Source organism: Panulirus ornatus, chromosome 2 (assembly GCF_036320965.1).
Source record: "Panulirus ornatus isolate Po-2019 chromosome 2, ASM3632096v1, whole genome shotgun sequence".
Classification (NCBI taxonomy): Eukaryota; Metazoa; Arthropoda; class Malacostraca; order Decapoda; family Palinuridae; genus Panulirus; species Panulirus ornatus.
The window spans coordinates 52143055-52164473 of NC_092225.1; the positions used below are offsets into that span (position 1 = coordinate 52143055).

The following is a 21419-nucleotide window of genomic DNA, read 5'->3' on the forward strand; positions in this document are numbered from 1 at the left end:
AGAGGGAGAGGAAGATGTTGTAGATCCAGATTACAATTTCAGAGTTGCAGCTGAGAAGAGAAACCCATACTAACCTAATAAAAAACTCAACAACTTGATCAGAGATCTTGGTTTCACAAAGTCCAATGCCAAGCTTTTGATGTCTAGGCTCAAGCAGTGGAACTTGTTGGATGGATGCGCGCAAATCGCAGATCAGAGGAAGTGACACACAGGTTTCCCAGCTTCTTCACCCGTCAAGATGGGCTCTGATTCTGCCACAGTGTAACCAGTCTGTTCGAGGTAATCAGAATCGCCTATTACCTAAATAAGTGGCACCCCTTTATTGACAGCCCATCCAGGAACCTCAAAGCTGTACTGCTTCAAAATGGGAATAAGTACCTGTCTCTCCTCCTGGCTCACTTGGTGTTCCTCAAAGAATACAACAGTGTCAAGACCTTGTTAGACGTCTTGAAGTATGATGAGTACAGTTGGGAGGTCATCGAATACTTAAAAATGGTGGCATTCCTGATGGGGCTCCAAGGCGTTTTACCAAGTTTTCCAGCTATCTTGGCATTCCTGATGAGGCTCCAAGGCAGTTTTACCAAGTTTTCCAGCTATCTTTGCCTTTGAAACAGTAGAGACACCGTGGCACACTACCACAGGTGATACTGGCCAAAGCGGCCCTAATTCTTTGTGGGGAGGAACAGTGCCAAGTAGGAGTCACTGGCATACCCCTGGAAGGTGTTAATGTCACCACTGCGCATAAAATCAGGCCTTATGAAACAATATGTAACAGCTCTAGATAAGGAGCTTGTAGCCTTCAAATACCTTCAAGACTTCTTCCCTAAGCTCTTCCCTAAGCTGTCTGAGGCAAAGGTCAAAGTTGGTGTCTTTGTAGGACCACAGATAAAGAGTGCAAGGAATACCCCAAGATCCTCACTAGGAAGGAGAAAGCAGCTTTGTAGTGCTTTGTCAACAGTGGTTCAGGGTTTCCTGGACAATCATAAAGCCAAAAAATATATGGAGCTACAGGATATCCATCAAAGTTTATATCCTTAATGCTCATCTTGATAAGTTCAAGGAGAACATGGGAGTGTACTCGAAGGGCAAGGGTTCTACCAAGGAACTTATAATGGGAACATGATGGGGAATTATATTTGGGGCCTGATTCATGAAAGAGATTTACAGTACAATTGCAAATCTCGAAAAAGTACTCACGTCTAAATCTTTTGTGACCACTTTTGTTTATCATTAACGTAACTACATGTTAATCTTTATTCATTTGTTGTTGCTTTTCTGACTTTATGTGAATAAAAATGTGCAAATCTGCCCATTGTCCGATTGGAAATAGGTTATTTATATTTATTTATTTTGCTTTGTTGCTGGCTCCCGCGTTTGCGAGGTAGCGCAAGGAAACAGATGAAAGAAATGGCCCATCCCACTCCCATACACATGTATATACATACATGTCCACACACGCAAATATGCATACCTATACATCTCAATGTACACATGTATATACAAACACAGACATATACATATATACACATGTACATAATTCATAGTCTGCCCTTATTTATTCCCATCGCCACCTCGCCACACATGGAATAACATCCTCCTCCCCCCTCATGTGTGCCAGGTAGCGCTAGGAAAAGACAACAAAGGCCCCATTCGTTCACACTCAGTCTCTAGCTGTCATGTAATAATGCACTGAAACCACAGCTCCCTTTCCACATCCAGGCCCCACAGAACTTTCCATGGTTTACCCCAGATGATTCACATGCCCTGATTCAATCCATTGACAGCACGTCGACCCCGGTATACCACATCGATCCAATTCACTCTATTCCTTGCATGCCTTTCACCCTCCTGCATGTTCAGGCCCCGATCACTCAAAATCTTTTTCACTTCAACCTTCCACCTCCAATTTGATCTCCCACTTCTCGTTCCCTCCACCTCCGACACATATATCCTCTGGGTCAATCTTTCCTCATTCATTCTCTCCATGTGCCCAAACAATTTCAAAACACCTTCTTCTGCTCTCTCAACCACGCTCTTTTTATTTCCACACATCTCTCTTACCCTTACATTACTTACTCGATCAAACCACCTCACACCACATATTGTCCTCAAACATCTCATTTCCAGCACATCCACCCTCCTGCGCACAACTCTATCCATAGCCCACACCTCGCAACCATACAACATTATTGGAACCACTATTCCTTCAAACATACCCATTTTTGCTTTCCGAGGTAATGTTCTCGACTTCCAAACATTCTTCAAGGCTCACTGGACTTTTGCCCCCTCCCCCACCCTATGATTCACTTCCGCTTCCATGGTTCCATCCCCTGCCAGATCCACTCCCAGATATCTAAAACACTTCACTTCCTCCAGTTTTTCTCCATTCAAACTTACCTCCCAATTGATTTGACCCTCAACCCTACTGTACCTAATAACCTTGCTCTTATTCACACTTTCTCTTAACTTTCTTCTTTCACACACTTTACCAAACTCCATCACCAGCTTCTGCAGTTTCTCACATGAATCAGCCACCAGCGCTGTATCATCAGCGAACAACAACTGACTCACTTCCCAAGCTCTCTCATCCCCAACAGACTTCATACTTGCCCCTCTTTTCAAAACTCTTGCATTCACCTCCCTAACATCCCCATCCATAAACAAAATAAACAACCATGAAGACATCACACACCCCTGCCGCAAACCTACATTCACTAAGAACCAATCATTTTCCTCTCTTCCTACACGTACACATGCCTTATATCCTCGAGATAAACTTTTCATTGCTTCTAACAACTTTCCTCCCACACCATATACTCTTAGTACCTTCCACAGAGCATCCCTATCAACTCTATCATATGCCTTCTCCAGATCCATAAACACTACATACAAATCCATTTGCTTTTCTAAGTATTTCTCACATACATTCTTCAAAGCAAACACCTGATCCACACATCCTCTACCACTTCTGAAACCACACTGCTCTTCCCCAATCTGATGTTCTGTACATGCCTTCACCCTCTCAATCAATACCCTCCCATATAATTTACCAGGAATACTCAACAAACTTATACCTCTGTAATTTGAGCACTCACTCTTATCTCCTTTGCCTTTGTACAATGGCACTATGCAAGCATTCTGCCAATCCTCAGGCACCTCACCATGAGACATACATACATTAAATAACCTTACCAACCAGTCACCCACTTTTTTAATAAATTCCACTGCAATACCATCCAAATCTGCTGCCTTGCCAGCTTTCATTTTCCGCAAAGCTTTTACTACCTCTTCTCTGTTTACCAAATCATTTTCCCTAACCCTCTCACTTTGCACACCACCTCAACCAAAACACCCTATATCTGCCACTCTATCATCAAACACATTCAACAAACCTTCAAAATACTCACTTCATCTCCTTCTCACATCGCCACTACTTGATATCACTTCCCCATTAGCCCCCTTCACTGAAGTTCCCATTTGCTCCCTTGTCTTACGCACTTTATTTACCTCCTTCCAGAACATCTTTTTATTCTCCCTAAAATTTAATGATACTCTCTCACCCCAACTCTTATTTGCCCTCTTTTTCACCTCTTGCACCTTTCTCTTGACCTCCTGCCTCTTTCTTTTATACATCTCCCACTCAATTGCATTTTCTCCCTGCAAAAATCGTCCAAATGCCTCTCTCTTCTCTTTCACTAATAATCTTACTTCTTCATCCCACCACTCACTACCCTTTCTAATCAACCCACCTCCCACGCTTTTCATGCCACAAGCATCTTTTGCGCAAGCCATCACTGATTCCCTAAATACATCCCATTCCTCCCCCACTCCCTTTACCTCCTTTGTTCTCACCTTTTTCCATTCTGTACTCAGTCTCTCCTGGTACTTCCTCACACAAGTCTCCTTCCCGAGCTCAGTTACTCTCACCACCCTCTTCACCCCAACATTCTCTCTTCTTTTCTGAAAACCCATATAAATCTTCACCTTCACCTCCACAAGATAATGATCGGACATCCCTCCCGTTGCACCTCTCAGCACATTAACATCCAAAAGTCTCTCTTTCGCACGCCTGTCAATTAACACGTAATCCAATAACGCTCTCTGGCCATCTCTCCTACTTACATACGTATACTTATGTATATCTCGCTTTTTAAACCAGGTATTCCCAATCACCAGTCCTTTTTCAGCACATAAATCTACAAGCTCTTCACCATTTCCATTTACAACACTGAACACCCCATGTACACCAATTATTCCCTCAACTGCCACATTACTCACCTTTGCATTCAAATCACCCATCACTATAACCCGGTCTTGTGCATCAAAACCACTAACACACTCATTCAGCTGCTCCCAAAACACTTGCCTCTCATGATCTTTCTTCTCATGCCCAGGTGCATATGCACCAATAATCACCCATCTCTCTCCATCAACTTTCAGTTTTACCCATATTAATCTAGAATTTACTTTCTTACATTCTATCACATACTCCCACAACTCCTGTTTCAGGAGTAAAGCTACTCCTTCCCTTGCTCTTGTCCTCTCACTAAACCCTGACTTTACTCCCAAGACATTCCCAAACCACCCCATCTGTGTATGTATATGTATTTATACATTGAAATGTATAGGTATGTATATATGCGAGTGTGGGTGTTTATGTATATACAAGTGTATGTGGGTGGGTTGGGCCATTCTTTCGTCTGTTTACTTACACTACCTCGCAACGCAGGAGATGGTATGGTGATTAACTATAAAAAAAAAGACTTTTGTTTTGAAATGGAAATATAACATAATGAAATGCTTTCATACTTAATATAATCATGGAAAATATCTCATTATACTTCCCCAAGTGGATAAATATCCAACAAATATGATGCCAATAATCACAGAACCTTTTGAAAGATCAGCAATTTTAATACTTCATTATAGGTCTTACTGAGACCCAAAACAGTATTTCAACCCCTGATCTATATTCAGCACGAAAAATAATCTATATTCTGAGGTTTTCATGCAAACATATTGCCCTCAGAAAATACCAAAAATTGCAGATAATAGTTCAGGGTATTTTTCAGCCCAAAATAACTTTTATTCATAATGAAGTACAGGTTGAGCATCCCTAATCTGATAATCTGAAAACTGAAATGCACAAAGATCCAAAACTTTTTGAGCAGCAACATGACGTTACAAGTGAAAACTCCACACTTGACTCACTTGCCCATGCTTGGCTGTGATGCTCTATTAATGCCAGAGTTTTAGAAATCGTTGTCGCCGCCGGCCTACATGCATTACTCACTGTTTTTTGCTTATTATCTGCTCTGTGGTACAAAGATATTGTTGAAAATGTCAAAAAGGCCTGCAAATAATGAGGCTCCAGTTGTTCATTCATTGTCCAATACTGAAATAGCTGAAATGGTTCTGAATGAAGGTGATCATGATAAGAGACGCTGAAGATGACTTAGTTAAGACAGCAGAAAAAGTGCCTATAAATGACATGGTAAAACTGTGTACTGGACTTATTGAAGGACTAGAGCAGTATACATTCATAACAGAACAAGAAATCATGTCAGTTAATAAAATCAATGAGACACTTCTCAGTCAAAAAAACATTGTTAATGAGGCAGATAACTCTGAAGGAAACATTTAAAAAAGCCATTCAAAAAAGCTGTGGTTATGACACTTCAGCTTTCTGATGGTTGTGTTACACAAACTTTACTTCATGGGCATAAATGGATTTTGTGTTTAGATTTGCATACCATCCCCAAGATATCTCAGCGTCTATTATCCATCATGATAAATGTTGAAAACAGGATGGTATCGAAGCAAACAGGTTAGAGCTGAGACATACCTCAATATTTCGATCTTTCAATGATCTTCCTCAGAAGCTGATTCCAGCATTCAGCGGGACTATATTCCCTAGCAAGTGATGGTCAGTTGATCATCTGGTCAGATGCCTTTGCGTGTCGCTCTCTGATTGAATCGCGTGTCCTGCTACTTCCACTCTTTCACAGCAATCTCCACTGCCTGGCATGAACAGAAGATGAAACTAGACCTTGTGTTAACATTGTCTTTGGTAGCGATGTAAGTCACTTCTAAAGTCTTCCCTATTTGTTTGCTTTGGCCCTCATGCAATATTTTCGCCTCGTTCCACTACACCAATTTGTAGACGAGTTTTGCTCTGTTTACAGCATGCAAACCCAATAAGCGCAGAATCATTTGAAAGACTAACCATCTAAATCCTGAATGACAGGCCTTACTGATAACCAAAACAGTATTTCAGCCTTAGATTTGTATTCAGCGTTAAAAATAATCCTTATACTAAGATCTTCAAGCAAATCCATTGCCTTCAGAAAAAAAACATTGCAGGTAATAGTTCTGGGTAATTCTTAGCCAAAAAAACACTGTTAAATAGTACTATAACATAATGACACACTTCTATACTTCAAGTAATCATCGAAAATATTTCACAATGAATCCTGAAGAAAACAGATACCCATTAAATACCTTCAGAGATAGCAGCTATTCAAATACTTAATTACAGGCCTTAATGTGACCTAAAATATTATTTTGTTCCCAGATTTGTATTCAGAATGAAAAACAGTCCTTAAGTTTTTAAGCAAATCTACTGCCCTCAGAAAAATACCAAAAATTGCAGGTAACAGTAATTTTTACCCCCAAGATACACTCTTTATTTTGTGGATGAAATGCCATTATTAGTAAATACAATGAACAAAAAAAATATGATTGCCATATCAATCAGAGCAAAATCATAATCTGGGATAAAAGTAAACAGACACAAGCAATGTAATTAGAATCAAATAGGTCTACTGGAACAGTGTATACCTCCAAACCATTTCATACATCACAAATAACATTACAAAATATGATATAGACACACTTCAAAAGGCAGAAAATCCCATATACTAAAACATCTTCGGAGCATCATAATATATGCACAAACAGTAATAAGATACAGAAAAGGAAACTCCACAGCAGAGACAAGGAATAAGGAAGGACTCATGAACTATCTATAATACACTATAGAGGATAATGGAAATGATCTTTTAAGAACAGCACAAGAAAGAGAATGGAGTGAAAAAGATAAATAGAAAGAAAAAAGAATTCTATCTTTTGGAGATAAGAATGGAATACAGCAAGCTAAATAATGTAGCACAGCAAAAGAGGAAAATGAAGGTAAAGGGATGGAATACCAGAAAATGGAGAAGGGAGATGGAAACTAAGACAATTTTGGAAATTTATAAACACTGGAAAAGAATATCAACACCAAAGAATAACTGTATAACAATAAATCTGCATCTATTATAATGTTCTGTCACAGTAGAAATACCTTGCCTTTAAATCATAGGTATCGTTTCACAAGAGACATAACCTATGGTTATTATAGAGCCACAGCAGATCTACGTCATTTTATTGTGCGATTCCCTGAGTACAATGAAGAAGAAAGGGAGGATATGAAATGTTACAGCAATTATATGTTGCTGAGCAAAATCAGACAATATAAGAAGTGCACTTTGAAAAAGACAAAGAAAATATAAAACTGATATAAAAATCTTGAAGAATGAAGGGGAAAATAAGGTTAAGAACAGGACATCACAGAGACCATTCAGAATAAGTATACACTACAGACCAGATATTAGTCCATCACAATAAGTAATAAAGACATGTATGAAGGGACCAATAAACAAGTTAAACCTCCTACCACAAAACAGGACTAAATATGGCAAAAAAATTTCTCATTGTTTTTTTGGTCTACTTTGACTGCAACGCTGTACTGAATATCAAGGTAAATCTCACGCAATATGTGAAGTTTCATTAGTTTTCATAGGTTCTGCTGATAAATTCTTGTATTTCACTGAATTCTACCTCATACTTTACCTGAGTTCTGTCATTACAAGAGCTGTAGCGGTCGCAGCCCAGATGTAACATCCAACTTATCTAGATCAAGTAAATCATCCTTTTCTACAGAATTAGATTTAAGTTCAAGAAACTCTTCTTACATAGCTTGAGGAACATCCTCAACTTCCATGGAGTAGTTCCTGGCAAGGTTAACTTCAAAACTGCTGCCTCTAATGTTAGGAAAATAGTGATGAAATTCGTCATCCCGAATGAGATTTTCTCTCTGAATATTCTCTTTGAATTTTCTGGCGACCCTTTATGGGGCACGCCGCCTGCTTTAAGAACCACTGCTAAAAGATCAGTCCCTTCTCACACTTGAAAGACAAAATAACACAGCAAATCAACTTACTCAGGTCGCTTTTCTGAGCTTCAACTTGTATGAGGTGTATGTATTGTGGTTCACCGAGCGTGTCCATCAGGTACCGCATGGTAGCAATGGACGTGTCGTTGAAGACATCAAGTTCTTCGTGAGGAGCCTTGCCAACATATTTCTTATGTAGTGCTCATGGTTTGCCTCAGACTCATTGGAACGTGTATGCTTGCGTTTGCGAAACGAGTGGTTTACTTGTCTACCTCGTGTGCAATCTCATTTTCCTCGATCCCTCTGAAGTTGGGAATGAGAGAGGTGGCCTGGTCATCCTCTAGCAATGGTTCTTCATGCAGGCGGCGTGCCCCAAAAAGAGTCGCCAGAAAGTTCAAAGAGAATATTCAGAGAGAAAAGCTCATTCGGGATGACGAATTTCATCAATATTTTCCTAACATTAGAGACAGCAGTTTTGAAGTTAACCTTGCCAGGAACTACTTTTCCGTGGAAGTTGAGGATGTTCCTACAGCTATGTAATAAGTTTCTTGAACTTAAATCTAATTCTGTAGAAAAGGATGATTTTACTTGGTCTAGATAAGTTTGATGTTACATTTGGGATGCGACCGCTACAGCGCTTGTAATGACAGAAATCAGGTAAAATATGAGGCAGAATTCTGTGAAATACAAGAATTTATCAGTAGAACCTATGAAAACTAATGTAACTTCACATGTTGGTGGCACAGAGATACAGATATCACTATCAGCTCTGTTTGATAAATGGAGCATCTGTCCATTTATCTCCAGAGAAGATTCTGACCCCATGTGTGGAATGCCGTTTCAGCCCTTCCTTCCGTCTGGTCCATCGAGCTGTCTGTGATGTATGATGCTGCTTGTGATGGCGTCACAGACGATATGACTTCCAAAGCTAGTCTCTTCAGGTTCTCCCCCTGGAAATTGGACTTGCTAGCTTCAAGTGATGTGACTGCGAAAGTGACTGGTGGAGAAAATCCACGGTGGCGGACCAGTGAAATCGTAGCTACGAATGTCATCCAAGTTATTAATGTATAAAGTCGGTTGCATATATTGAACGGTAATGGCTATCACGTGTGTCCAGGCGGTGGGAGACAGTGACTTAACAAATGTCGGTACGTACGATCTACAAATCTTGGCAAAGAGACCGGCTGTAATCTGTTTGGCCTGTATCATAAGGGGTAGCAGCTCAATCTCCATTTGTAGATTACTGATACTATTCCACATAGGTGACCCCAAGCATGGTTCTGAGGGCATCGTTTCAGATGACCTCTAACTTGGCCAATTGTTCCCTCCTCCGTTCATTGAGTGTTGAAACGCCGTGATCTACGAGATATGTGATAACGGCCGTGGTAATATGTTTTCAGGGCGTAAATGGTGTCACCCGTAACTGAACTAGACAGTTGGCCCGCGTTTAAGATACTTTAGCTGTGGTTTGAGGGTAAGCTTCAGATCGAGCCACACTCCAAGGCATTGATAAGTGTAGACTCAGGCTATCGGTGTTCTGAATGGAGAGCATCCTGTCTGGCGTAGTTGTGCCATCACTGTTTGCAGAGTTGAGCTTCAGGCCAAGTCTGTTAAACTCTTTCTATGAGGTCAAACGCAAGCCGGGCGTTCTCAAGCCTGCGTACTCTTTAACCATGAATCTAAGGTCGTCTGCGTAGCATTTGGTCTGAAGGGAAGTTCAAACAAGTTTTCCCTCACGACAATGAACAGATTCGGACAGGATTCCTCCCAGTGGTATGCCGCTTTAGTTTTCTGTAGGTTGATGCGACGCCCTAAAAGCGTACCCTTGCTTATCTTTGTAACTGTTAAGTAGTCCTGGATCCATTTGAGCAGTCTAACTCGGACGCAATTTTTCACCTGTTGTCCCCAGTATCGCCAGTGTTGATCTGATGGAAGGTCTTACTCTAGGTCCAGGAAGGCCAAAACGGCTGGCTTGTGTTGTCCATTAAACTGAGTATCTTGACCATGTTGCTTGATGCGCCTCTGTTTTCGGAAAATCCTGACTGTGGGAGATTTATGATGTGCCACCAAATAAAACTTATCTCCTACGACCCTTAAATGTGGGTACTCCTGCATGATATCCGGAATCCCAGCCATGATGTGCCACCAAATAAAACCGATCTCCTACCACCCTCAACTGTGGGTACTCCTACACGATACCGGGATCCCAGCCTTGAATGATTAAAACCCTCTGCAGCTGACGGTGTTCCAATGGCAGGTCTGCAGCCTGTGGAGAGTCTCTGTTTATCAACGCTACCTGTGCTTCGTCAGACGAGTTTTAATAAGTATTTGGTGTCGACTAGAGTCTTTTCAGTATCACGACCGTAGATGTTTCTGCTAATGTAGCAGCAAGCCTGCTGTCCGATAAAAATCGGGAACAGAAAAACTCTTGTAGAGAGCAGGGAACTGCCGATTGAGCAGACCTGGAGATGAGAGTTCCCGTCGCTGCAATTTTGGAGCAGATCCCCTTCGTAGGATGATGTCCCAGGTACATAAGAAGCAAGAAGGTCACATTACCATGACGATCTGGGAGGAAATGGAGACGTCGCAAGCTCTGACCTTCTTTGTCCATGCTGTTGGACCGAGGTTAAATGCATAAAAAGTGCTCTTCTCATGGAAAGGATCGGGCCATCTAATTGGTGGAACGACCACAACAGCATCTTCTGACTCGCCAACGACGAACATTGAGTAGTAGTAGGTCGAGTCCACACGCTGTGGCCCGCCACCAACGCAGGTCGCAATCATTAAGGTGACACTGCAGAGCGACATTGTGTCGCTACTAGTTCTTATAAAGATGAAGGGGCAGACAATAGCATGATTTTATAGAAACTTTTTAGAAAAAAACGTAGAGGGCTTTCATATAATATACGAGTAGTGTATGAAATGAATAAAATGGATGGGGAAAAGCAAAAACGGACAGTATATAGAAGTTTGAGAATTATGATGTAGAGATGTCTCATGAGATGAGGTCCCACGTGTAAAACTACCTTCCCTTATAAAGCAAATAGGTTATGAAAAAATTTCAGTTACTGAAACACAAAGACAAATAAAAAAAAAAGTTGCGCATTCACCGCCCTTAAACTTACCGTAAATCTTATTCCAAATTGAGCTAGTATAGTATTTTACTTTATTCTTGAATTGTTTGAAAAGTGTCATTTATAATACATGACGCGTGTACAATATCTTGATCTTATTTTGGCAAAATAATATATAGTACAACTATGAACAATTCACCGACGATAGCACATAAAATAGATACCATGACTTATTTCGTATACTTGAACAAATACAGTACAATAAACTCATTACAATAAAATTTCAGGGCGCTGTTCCCTCAACGAAGGAGGAGACCCCCCCCCGAAAAAAAAATATCTGACTTGAATACTTGGCTCTTAATCTTTGCCCAACACGATGGAAAATGAGTCACTGGCAGCGAGTTGGTCGAGAAGGTACGACCCCAACAACAACTTGCCGGGGATGGGAAGCAGGAGCAGCCAGTAAGGTAAACAGGTGTCCTCCACCACATCCCTCACCACTCCTTGGTGGCTGGTAACTGACCCAAGATTCATCTGAACCACGTTCGGAAATCCAAAGAAGGTCTCAAGGACATAGATTCTTTCCGAGGGCAACACGTGACATGTAGTTCAAATTGTTGTGGGAAACTGCTCAAAATAATTTGTTTTTGGTTCAGGTATTGAGGCCACAAACTGGCACATGTGACTGGTCATATCGGCAAACGTTTGGTGCTCGCATGTAACGACGTAAACTGAAAAATGTGAAAACTGACATTTGTGTACTACCGTTTACTTTGTCTTTCATGGTGTCCATGATATTAAGATTCAGTATGTAGCCTTCAAAGAGTCTTCACAGCTGCCTTATAACTGTGTACGTCTTTATCAAATCGAGTCACTTGTCACCATCAAAGGTCTAGAGAAATGATGTAATTTAGTCATGCTACCTTGTAAACTGGACAATTTTTTGTTTTCTTATAAAGTAGTTGTATTGACGTACACAAGGGATAAGACCATAGGAACATGATTTAGAGGTTCTTTGGTAATTTACCAGATTACCTCTAAAAGCAAATGGATCTGTATGTAGCATTTATGGATCTGGAGAAGGCATATGATAGAGTTGATAGAGATGCTCTGTGGAAGGTATTAAGAATATATGGTGTGGGAGGCAAGTTGTTAGAAGCAGTGAAAAGTTTTTATCAAGGATGTAAGGCATGTGCACGTGTAGGAAGAGAGGAAAGTGATTGGTTCTCAGTGAATGTAGGTTTGCGGCAGGGGTGTGTGATGTCTCCATGGTTGTTTAATTTGTTTATGGATGGGGTTGTTAGGGAGGTGAATGCAAGAGTTTTGGAAAGAGGGGCAAGTATGCAGTCTGTTGTGGATGAGAGAGCTTGGGAAGTGAGTCAGTTGTTGTTCGCTGATGATACAGCGCTTGTGGCTGATTCATGTGAGAAACTGCAGAAGCTGATGACTGAGTTTGGTAAAGTGTGTGAAGGAAGAAAGCTAAGAGTAAATGTGAATAAGAGCAAGGTTATTAGGTACAGCAGGGTTGAGGGTCAAGTCAATTGGGAGGTAAGTTTGAATGGAGAAAAACTGGAGGAAGTAAAGTGTTTTAGATATCTGGGAGTGGATCTGGCAGCGGATGGAACCATGGAAGCGGAAGTGAATCATAGGGTGGGGGAGGGGGCGAAAATCCTGGGAGCCTTGAAGAATGTGTGGAAGTCGAGAACATTATCTCGGAAAGGAAAAATGGGTATGTTTGAAGGAATAGTGGTTCCAACAATGTTGTATGGTTGCGAGGCGTGGGCTATGGATAGAGTTGTGCGCAGGAGGGTGGATGTGCTGGAAATGAGATGTTTGAGGACAATGTGTGGTGTGAGGTGGTTTGATCGAGTAAGTAATGTAAGGGTAAGAGAGATGTGTGGAAATAAAAAGAGCGTGGTTGAGAGAGCAGAAGAGGGTGTTTTGAAATGGTTTGGGCACATGGAGAGAATGAGTGAGGAAAGATTGACCAAGAGGATATATGTGTCGGAGGTGGAGGGAACGAGAAGTGGGAGACCAAATTGGAGGTGGAAAAATGGAGTGAAAAAGATTTTGTGTGATCGGGGCCTGAACATGCAGGAGGGTGAAAGGCGGGCAAGGAATAGAGTGAATTGGATCGATGTGGTATACCGGGGTTGACGTGCTGTCAGTGGATTGAATCAGGGCATGTGAAGCGTCTGGGGTAAACCATGGAAAGTTGTGTGGGGCCTGGATGTGGAAAGGGAGCTGTGGTTTCGGGCATTATTGCATGACAGCTAGAGACTGTGAACGAATGGGGCCTTTGTTGTCTTTTCCTAGTGCTACCTCGCACACATGAGGGAGGAGGGGGATGGTATTCCATGTGTGGCGAGGTGGCGATGGGAATGAATAAAGGCAGTGTGAATTGTGTGCATGGGGATATATGTATGTGTCTGTGTGTGTATATATATGTGTATATTGAGATGTATAGGTATGTATATTTGCGTGTGTGGACGTGTATGTATATACATTGTGTATGGGGGTGGGTTGGGCCATTTCTTTTGTCTGTTTCCTTGCGCTACCTCGCAAACGCGGGAGACAGCAGCAAAAAAAAAAAAAACACCTCTAAATCAAATTTAGACATTTTGTTTTGCATGGGGTAACATATAGCTTAGAGACCTGAATAAAGGTTGCAGAACATGATTTAGAGCATTATGTTTTACTCTTTATTATTGAAGATGATGATATTATCAAGGGTAATGTACATAATAAGGAGAACCTATGAAAACCTTACTTAACATCCTTAGCCATCGAAATTAATCTTAGGTTTCAATATTTTAAGCACTACACTGATTGTTGAAAAATGTTAGCAATGCAACCCAACTTTCTCATGAATAGCCATTTTACTTCTAAAATAAATTTTAGCTGGTATAAGGGATGAAATTTTCATAGGCTCATTGGATTTTTTACATGTATTTATCCTACTTTTTCATGAATTGATTCCACATTTGTCCGTATATTTATAATCCTCACTACTAGTGCCTTTTTTGATATTACACAATATGATATACCCCAAGTCATATTCTGCAACCCTTATTTGATTTTTTAAACATAGCACTACCATTGCAGAACAAAATTACTCAATATTCATGGCTACTTTTGATGAATAATTAAATTAGTACTATAATTTGAATTCTTTCTCATCCTCATCCAAGAACATTAACATTTTAGCGAAACTAAATTGTGAAGTTACCATAATTCATGTCGTACTTTTAGCATATTTCTTTGTACGTGTTTATTCTTTAATTATATATACACTAGATACTGCACGCTGTGAGAATGAGAGAGGTAGAGGATTCCTCATGTTTGGTGGAGGACAATGAATATTATGTGCTGAATCCTGGCTAGTCTCTGAGCCACTGTACACGAAAACACTACTCATGATGAGAATGGGTAACATTTCCCATGTTATTCAAACCATATAGAAGCAGTTGAGTAAATGTCTTTTTTTTAAGAATTTTCTGAGGCTGTTACAATATACTGAATATCAGTTCATGTCGGTAAGTGCTTTGGGTGATGCGAGATTCGTCATCAGTTCCTTAGAGGGCTATAAATATCAGGGAAAATGTGAGGCTCAGTAGTGTACAATTTGGTGAAACACTTGTAAAAATCAGTGGGACCTACAAAAGCTTCACCTTGTTACCCCAGCAGCTAATATTTATCATCATGATTTGGTAGACGTCTCAAGACTATATCAGTTATTTACTTTATATATAAAGAAAATACAGGCATCTGTGGGAAGTCATGTTGGTTTTCATGGGCTTTGTTGATTCAAACAAATGATTTTCTACTCTTATATTACTTAACACCTTATTTTCTCCATATTTTCATAGCCCTCCTTACTATTGAGTTATCTAATATCAAAGGAAAAGAGCTTATCTGAGTCAAAAGTTCAACTGGTCTAATTTGTTAATGGTAAATGCTGCACTGGGTTTCAGAAGCATTTTCAATGGGAACAATTAAAGGTTAGCTGAGACTAATAGTTCACATTACTAAATAATAAGAATGAAAGAAAATTTCTTCACTTTAGCCAGAGATTCAGTGACCAGATGTGGTATGGAGACTTTTTTAACACTGAAGGTTGTATTCATGAACTAAAGTCCACCTCAAGGCTGGGTCTTAACTGACAGAGAAGTTAATGAAAGGTAAAAAGAAGAGACAAGGGAAAAGTGTTTATGAAAACTGGAGGAAGTGAAACACCTGTCTTTTTGAAATGTGCCAGGTCACAGTTATTGGGAAAGACATGAGAGGGTAGAGAGTTCTAAGGCTTCAAGGTATAGTGAAAAAAAGTTATCGAAACAGTCCACCCTTGAGTTGCCTACAGAAACACAGTAATCATGTGACAGCAGGTTGTTGAGTATTGGATTGTCTAGCTTGTGGTGTGGGCACATGAGCAGCCAGCTGTCGAAAGCAAAAACCAAAGTGATATCTAGAGAAGAAGGAAAGTGAACCAACATTACTGCATCATGCAACTGGATCAAGTTTTGAATTTAGCCTGGGAGAGTTTATAGATTGGACTGCTTTCCACTTAACTCTTTCAAGTAAGGATAGAGCCAGCCACTCCAGATGTGAAAGCAATGCAAGAACATATCAATCCTATGCATAAAGGGAGATACTGTTTAGAAGAAAAGAAATTTCAATGTCTAAACAGGACTCCCAATTTCTTAGAGGGGTTTCCAAGATGGAGTGGATGTTACAGTACTACCAAGTATGTTCATTAAGCTAAGAGGAGGAATTACAGAATTTTTGAAGAAGGGAAAGTTAAGAGAAAGGTTTGATACAGATATTGGAAGAAACTGTGTCTTGGAGGCAGTAAACTAAACCAGATAAGAGGAAGATGTAATAGCAATATGGACTAAAGTTTTTCTAGATGCAGAGTAGTTGTGCAATGGCATAACTTCTGAAATAGTACATGCAGATTTTATATAGTATGCCTTTAAATAAAAGCTAGACATAAACTTCACTGATATATTTTATCAGTAAAAACTCCATTTTGTCACTAATCCTATCTTTCTTTTCAGAATCCAAGCAAAAAATTCTTAAAGTGGTAGGGAACAATATCATTTAACACTTTCCCAGAAAATGTCTTGGGCAGTACCTTCCCTTACTGCATGGTACTTTCTTCATATCTTTCATGCTGAGGGAAAAGATGGGAGGGTGCTTTCTGCTTTGTTATCCTGTTTCTACCTTTTTCAGGGCCATCATAATAGATTATGGAGCAGTAGGTCTCCTGTTATCTGTCCTTCCCATATACTTACTCCCCTTGCCCTTTCAGACCTGACCTCTTCTTAGACATGTTCCGTAATGCTTCCAGGACCTTGCCTCCTCCTCCACCTTATGACTCACTTCAAGCCCCCATGGTTCCACTTGCTGCCATGACTACTCCCAGATACCTGAAGTACTTCATTTTCTACAAACCCTTCCCATTTAAACTAAAGCTCAAGCCATTGTGTCTTATTTTCGTGGTGTAACTAATTACCTTAATTTTGTTCACAATTTCACCTCAAGTCCCGAGGGTTAAATTTTCTATTTAAATTGTTAGTTAATGATTTTCTTATCCTGCACATATTTCTCACTTCATTCATTAACCATCTCTTAATTCAACTCTTACATATATTGGGTATGGTCTTTACCTCTGTTTTTCTTGTCTTTTATCTGACCGTGCTTTTTAACCTTGAGTTTTGTATCCATGAAGAATGGCTAAACATATACACTTTTACAGAATAATCTTGCATGCTGCATGCTCAAATTCTTACTTGCCATGACTCTGAAAGCACCTCCAACTCATCTTCTTTTCACTGTACATATCCAGCATCATTAACTCCCAAGAACATGAATTCGTCCACATTCTAGTTTCTCATCTTTTCAGAGTACAAAATAACTAGACTTGCCCTTCTCTTTCAGACGTATGTCAACTGAGATAGAGAACACTAGGTCTGCAATGAGAAAAGTAGTCAAAATAAGACAGAAAAATGAACAAATAAGTGAGAAGTAGAAGAGTGCAGAGGTGAGTCATCAACATACTCAAATAGGATTATTGTTCAAAAGAAGATACAGTAATTGATAAAGAGAAATGTGTGGGTAAGGGATAAAGTTGGATCACATAAAAAATCAGTTAATGAGAGAGGGACAGTTACAGCAATGGACTAGTTGGAAATGAAACTCGTTAGTTTACAGAGCAAGGAAGGTAGAGGGAAGCCAATGATTGGAAATTTAGAAATTGGAGACTTTTGCCAAATTTTATTCAAAGGTTTCAGATTTTTTATCTTGGACCATGATATAAGACTCTCCAAAGTCCATAAGAGATGAAGACCAGCAATAAGTCAGATCAGAAAGAAATGTAATTTGTTGATCTTGCCTAACAGAAGCCATAATGGTGATCAAAAAGAAAATAATATGATTCAAGAAAGTGAGAAATGAAAAGAACCTAAAACTTTAAAAATGGTAAAAATCAAAGTTAGATGACAATAGAAGCAATAGAATAATCTCCCATCTTTAGGAAGGGATGAATGAAGGAGGAAAAAAGTACAAGTCTTAAGGAAGCAAAACAATTTAGAAAGAAAAGCAAAGTCTTCTAGGACATCTGGTCCATGTGCTCTAATTATTTCTAAAGAAAGGAGTTCTTTTCAGACCTCAAGAGACAGGAGTACAGGAACTGTCACAGGATGTGTGATAGATGAACCTGAAAAAAAGAATGTCAGAATCAATCAAAGCAATAAAAGAAAGAAAGCTTAGGACTGAGTATTAACCAATAAGAGAGACAGCTTTGATGTCATGAAATTAAGAGGAAAAATGGATTTGCAAAGTTTTCATATGAAATTAAGAGGAAAAATGGATTTGCAAAGTTTTCATAAATTCTCTGAAGAATGACCAGAAAGCCCTATTAGTATAAGAAGAAGAAAGGGCAGCATGCTTTATTCATATTAAGGAGTGACATAAACAACAGATTGCATCGATTCTTGGAGGAAATAAATGCCAAGTGAGGTTCACATGAAGGGAGTGTTTTTATGATCCACACACATTGTCTGTATTTCAAATGGGTTGAGAATGAGCAGTCAAACAATGGAAGAGGAGAGGCAGTTCTTAAAAAGAGTAATATATACGAGTCTAATTGGGGTTCAGCGAAAGTTGCATTACTAAGAAAATATTTGTGACACCATATTTTGCTCTATTGTACATGCAGTTCAAGAATTTTGCTGTACAGTAATGTGCTTGCATGCTTACTTTTTCAGTTTCAAGTAGGTGACTAAGCAGCCATGACAGAAGTACGTGCTGATGCTTTAACTATGTCAGAGGAAGCAGTTCTCTTACATGGGAATGGAGACTTTGCCCAGTGTGTCAAGAAATTGAAGTTTTTGCAAAAACAATTAATGGATGTTGACAGGTATTGTTACAGTAAATATCTGTTTAGTTGTTGGCTTATTACCATTGTATGCCCTTACTAATTTTATTTCTTTTATCAATGAGGAATATACATTTTTGCTTCTCAATGGCTGTGGTGCACACATTATGCGGGGACTTTGACATGTAACTATATGTGGTTAATTTATGTACAAACCATTTCCATTAATAACTTTTGTAAATATAGAGCATTCTTCAATCACACATTGTTATACAACAATGTTCACTAACATATTTCGGTCTAAGAAAATTATAATACTAGATGCTTTATTCTGCATGCAGTATTTTGGATACTTTGGTTAATACAAATAAAAAAGGTAATTGCTAAAGCCTCTCACATATATTTGAAAGTAATTTTGACTCATTAATGTTAACAGGTGGAAGCTTGATGCAACTGTCTTGTGGAATGTGTGTGGAATAATTCAAGGAGAGGTTACTAAGTGGAACCAAGAATCAAAGACAAAGCCTTCCATTGAAAGTCTTGCTATAGTGGCCACTTCACTCTGTTGCCTAAGAAATACCTTCCCACACTGTTCTAGAACACAGTTACTGGTAAATTTCCATGTTTAGTTGCTGTAATTAAGTGTAATAAGAGAATTCTATAAAACTTGACAGTGAATTGATGCAAATCTCAGCATCAAGTAACAGAAGTGTAAATAAATAACAGTTCAAAAGAGGAAAGAAGATAGTGTAATTAATTCATATCTATATAGGTGGCTGAATCTGTCGATCTTCTAGACCCCATCATATCTTGTACTCAATGGACATTCAGAATGGCAGAATTAAGAGAAGAAGACAGAGCACTCTTGACAAATATTGATGAATCCATGGGTAATGTAACTCCACTTGATAGCAGTACCAACCAAAATACAGAAAGAGGAATACCACAACAAGAAACAGGGAGCAGCAGAGACTCACAGAGTGAGTGGAAGAACGCACATTCTGCTTTAGCTTCAGCCTGTGTCACTTGTATGGGGAACATGGTTGCTGCCAATTCTACAACAAGAAAGCTACTTTGGCCACGTGTGGTACCAATATTACGGTAGGACTTTTGATTATTTATTGGATGACATTTTGAGAAACATTTATTTCAGCATGAAATTACTTATTTCAAAATGAAATGACTGTTAGAGTGAGGTAGCATTTTTCTATGCCTCTATAATATTTCAGTGTAGCTGTAATATGTAGGATACTTACAGAATGTCTACATTTACTAGAGCGTATGAAGAATTCAGATTTTCCCATAATATGCATAATTTGTAACAGCAATTCCACATTTTTCCATAAATTCATGTTTTTTAAGTTTAACCTTGACATTAAGTGTCTGTGCTACTTTCACCTGATTTCTGTTTTAGAATTCTTAATCAGTGATCTAACCATATTTTTTTCATACATATTTTCCAAAAAGAAATTTAAAATATAGGTTCATCTGGATTCGTGATAGTTTTCATCATGAAATTTGCTTCTCTTCCACTATAGAGTGGACTGGTAACTGTCTGGTAGAGTAGAAGAGCTTACTAGTATCTGATATAATTAATCCTCTAGTTGTCTTCTGCATAGTATGAAATATAGTGCAGTATACAGCACAATAATGCTAAGCAACTAATATTTGCAGAATCTTGATATGACCATCATTGCATTATTTGCACCATAACATTTTGAAGAATACTTGGATCAATGTTTCAGGCTTTAATGTTGGGTTTGAAAATGTTAGATTTTTTCATACTTGTTCGCCATTTCCTGCATTAGCGGAGTAGCATTAAGAACAGAGGACTGAGCCTTAGAGAGAATATCCTCACTTGGCCTCCTTCTCTATTCCTTCTTTTGGAAAAGTAAAAACAGTAAGGGAGGATTTCCAGCCCCTGCTCCCTCCCCTTTAAGTCGCCTTCTACAACACGCAGGGAATACACGGGAAGTATTCTTTTTCCCCTATCCCTAGGGATGATTTTTGATTATTATGATAATCAATTAGGTTGTTTTTTATGTTGGTATCTGCATGTACTCCTGCTTGAATACTAGAAGCAGCACTCATTGAATACATGATATTCTTTTTTCTTTTTCATTTCTATCTCTCATTCTAAGGATGAAGATTGTAATCACTAATTTTATGTAAATGAATTATACACAAATAAAACATTTTTTTGTACAATAAAGCATTTAAGATTTTGCGCATTCAGTCAGCATGCAGTAAAACTTCTGTTATCCAAAATGCTTGAGGAAACTGGATGTTTTGGATAATATAAATACCAGTTATTCAAGTGTTATTGTAATATGCTAAATGATTTAGAAATTGCCCATCCCTTGCTTTATGCAGGGGTATTTCTGCAAAACCTCACACAAAGAGAAATCGCAAGTAGCATCGGTGGATTCTCCCATTACCTTTATGTTATGTAGCTTCTGACATTCAATAAACTGATTTTGCTGTCTTTTATTTGCTTGAAACAGCTCTGGCTCAACTACACCATGTCCTTTACATAAAAGCTTATAAATCTTCTGAACTTTAAACCTGAGCTGAAGGTTACTAAGGCTGCCTTTCTTTGTGTTTCAAGATCAGTGTATAATGAGAGCATTTTCTCCATCTTCTCCATGAGTGGATTTCTCTTTTTATTATCTTTGCAGACAGTGGTGTAGTAGACCACTGTACTTTGAATTTTTTTGCAGTCTTCCTTATGTTGCAGATTGTAGATTCGCCC

At 39.1% G+C, this 21419-nt stretch overlaps 1 protein-coding gene across 6 annotated transcripts in view; it reads left to right on the plus strand.

Moving 5' to 3' along the window:
* The first annotated feature begins 11676 nt into the window (after nucleotides 1-11676).
* LOC139756375 (ataxin-10) overlaps nucleotides 11677-21419 on the plus strand; it is a 62291-nt gene continuing 52548 nt past the window's right edge. The window contains exons 1-5 of one of the 6 annotated variants that reach the window (XM_071675789.1): nucleotides 11739-11756; nucleotides 17230-17332; nucleotides 18558-18709; nucleotides 19104-19278; nucleotides 19440-19768. In XM_071675789.1, the coding sequence (XP_071531890.1) occupies nucleotides 18582-18709; nucleotides 19104-19278; nucleotides 19440-19768 (632 nt within the window). In that variant the 5' untranslated portion in view covers nucleotides 11739-11756; nucleotides 17230-17332; nucleotides 18558-18581. Of the gene's footprint in view, nucleotides 11946-17229; nucleotides 17333-18557; nucleotides 18710-19103; nucleotides 19279-19439; nucleotides 19769-21419 lie in introns of all 6 variants that reach the window. The other 5 variants (XM_071675780.1, XM_071675771.1, XM_071675797.1 and 2 more) reach the window with 5 other exon arrangements.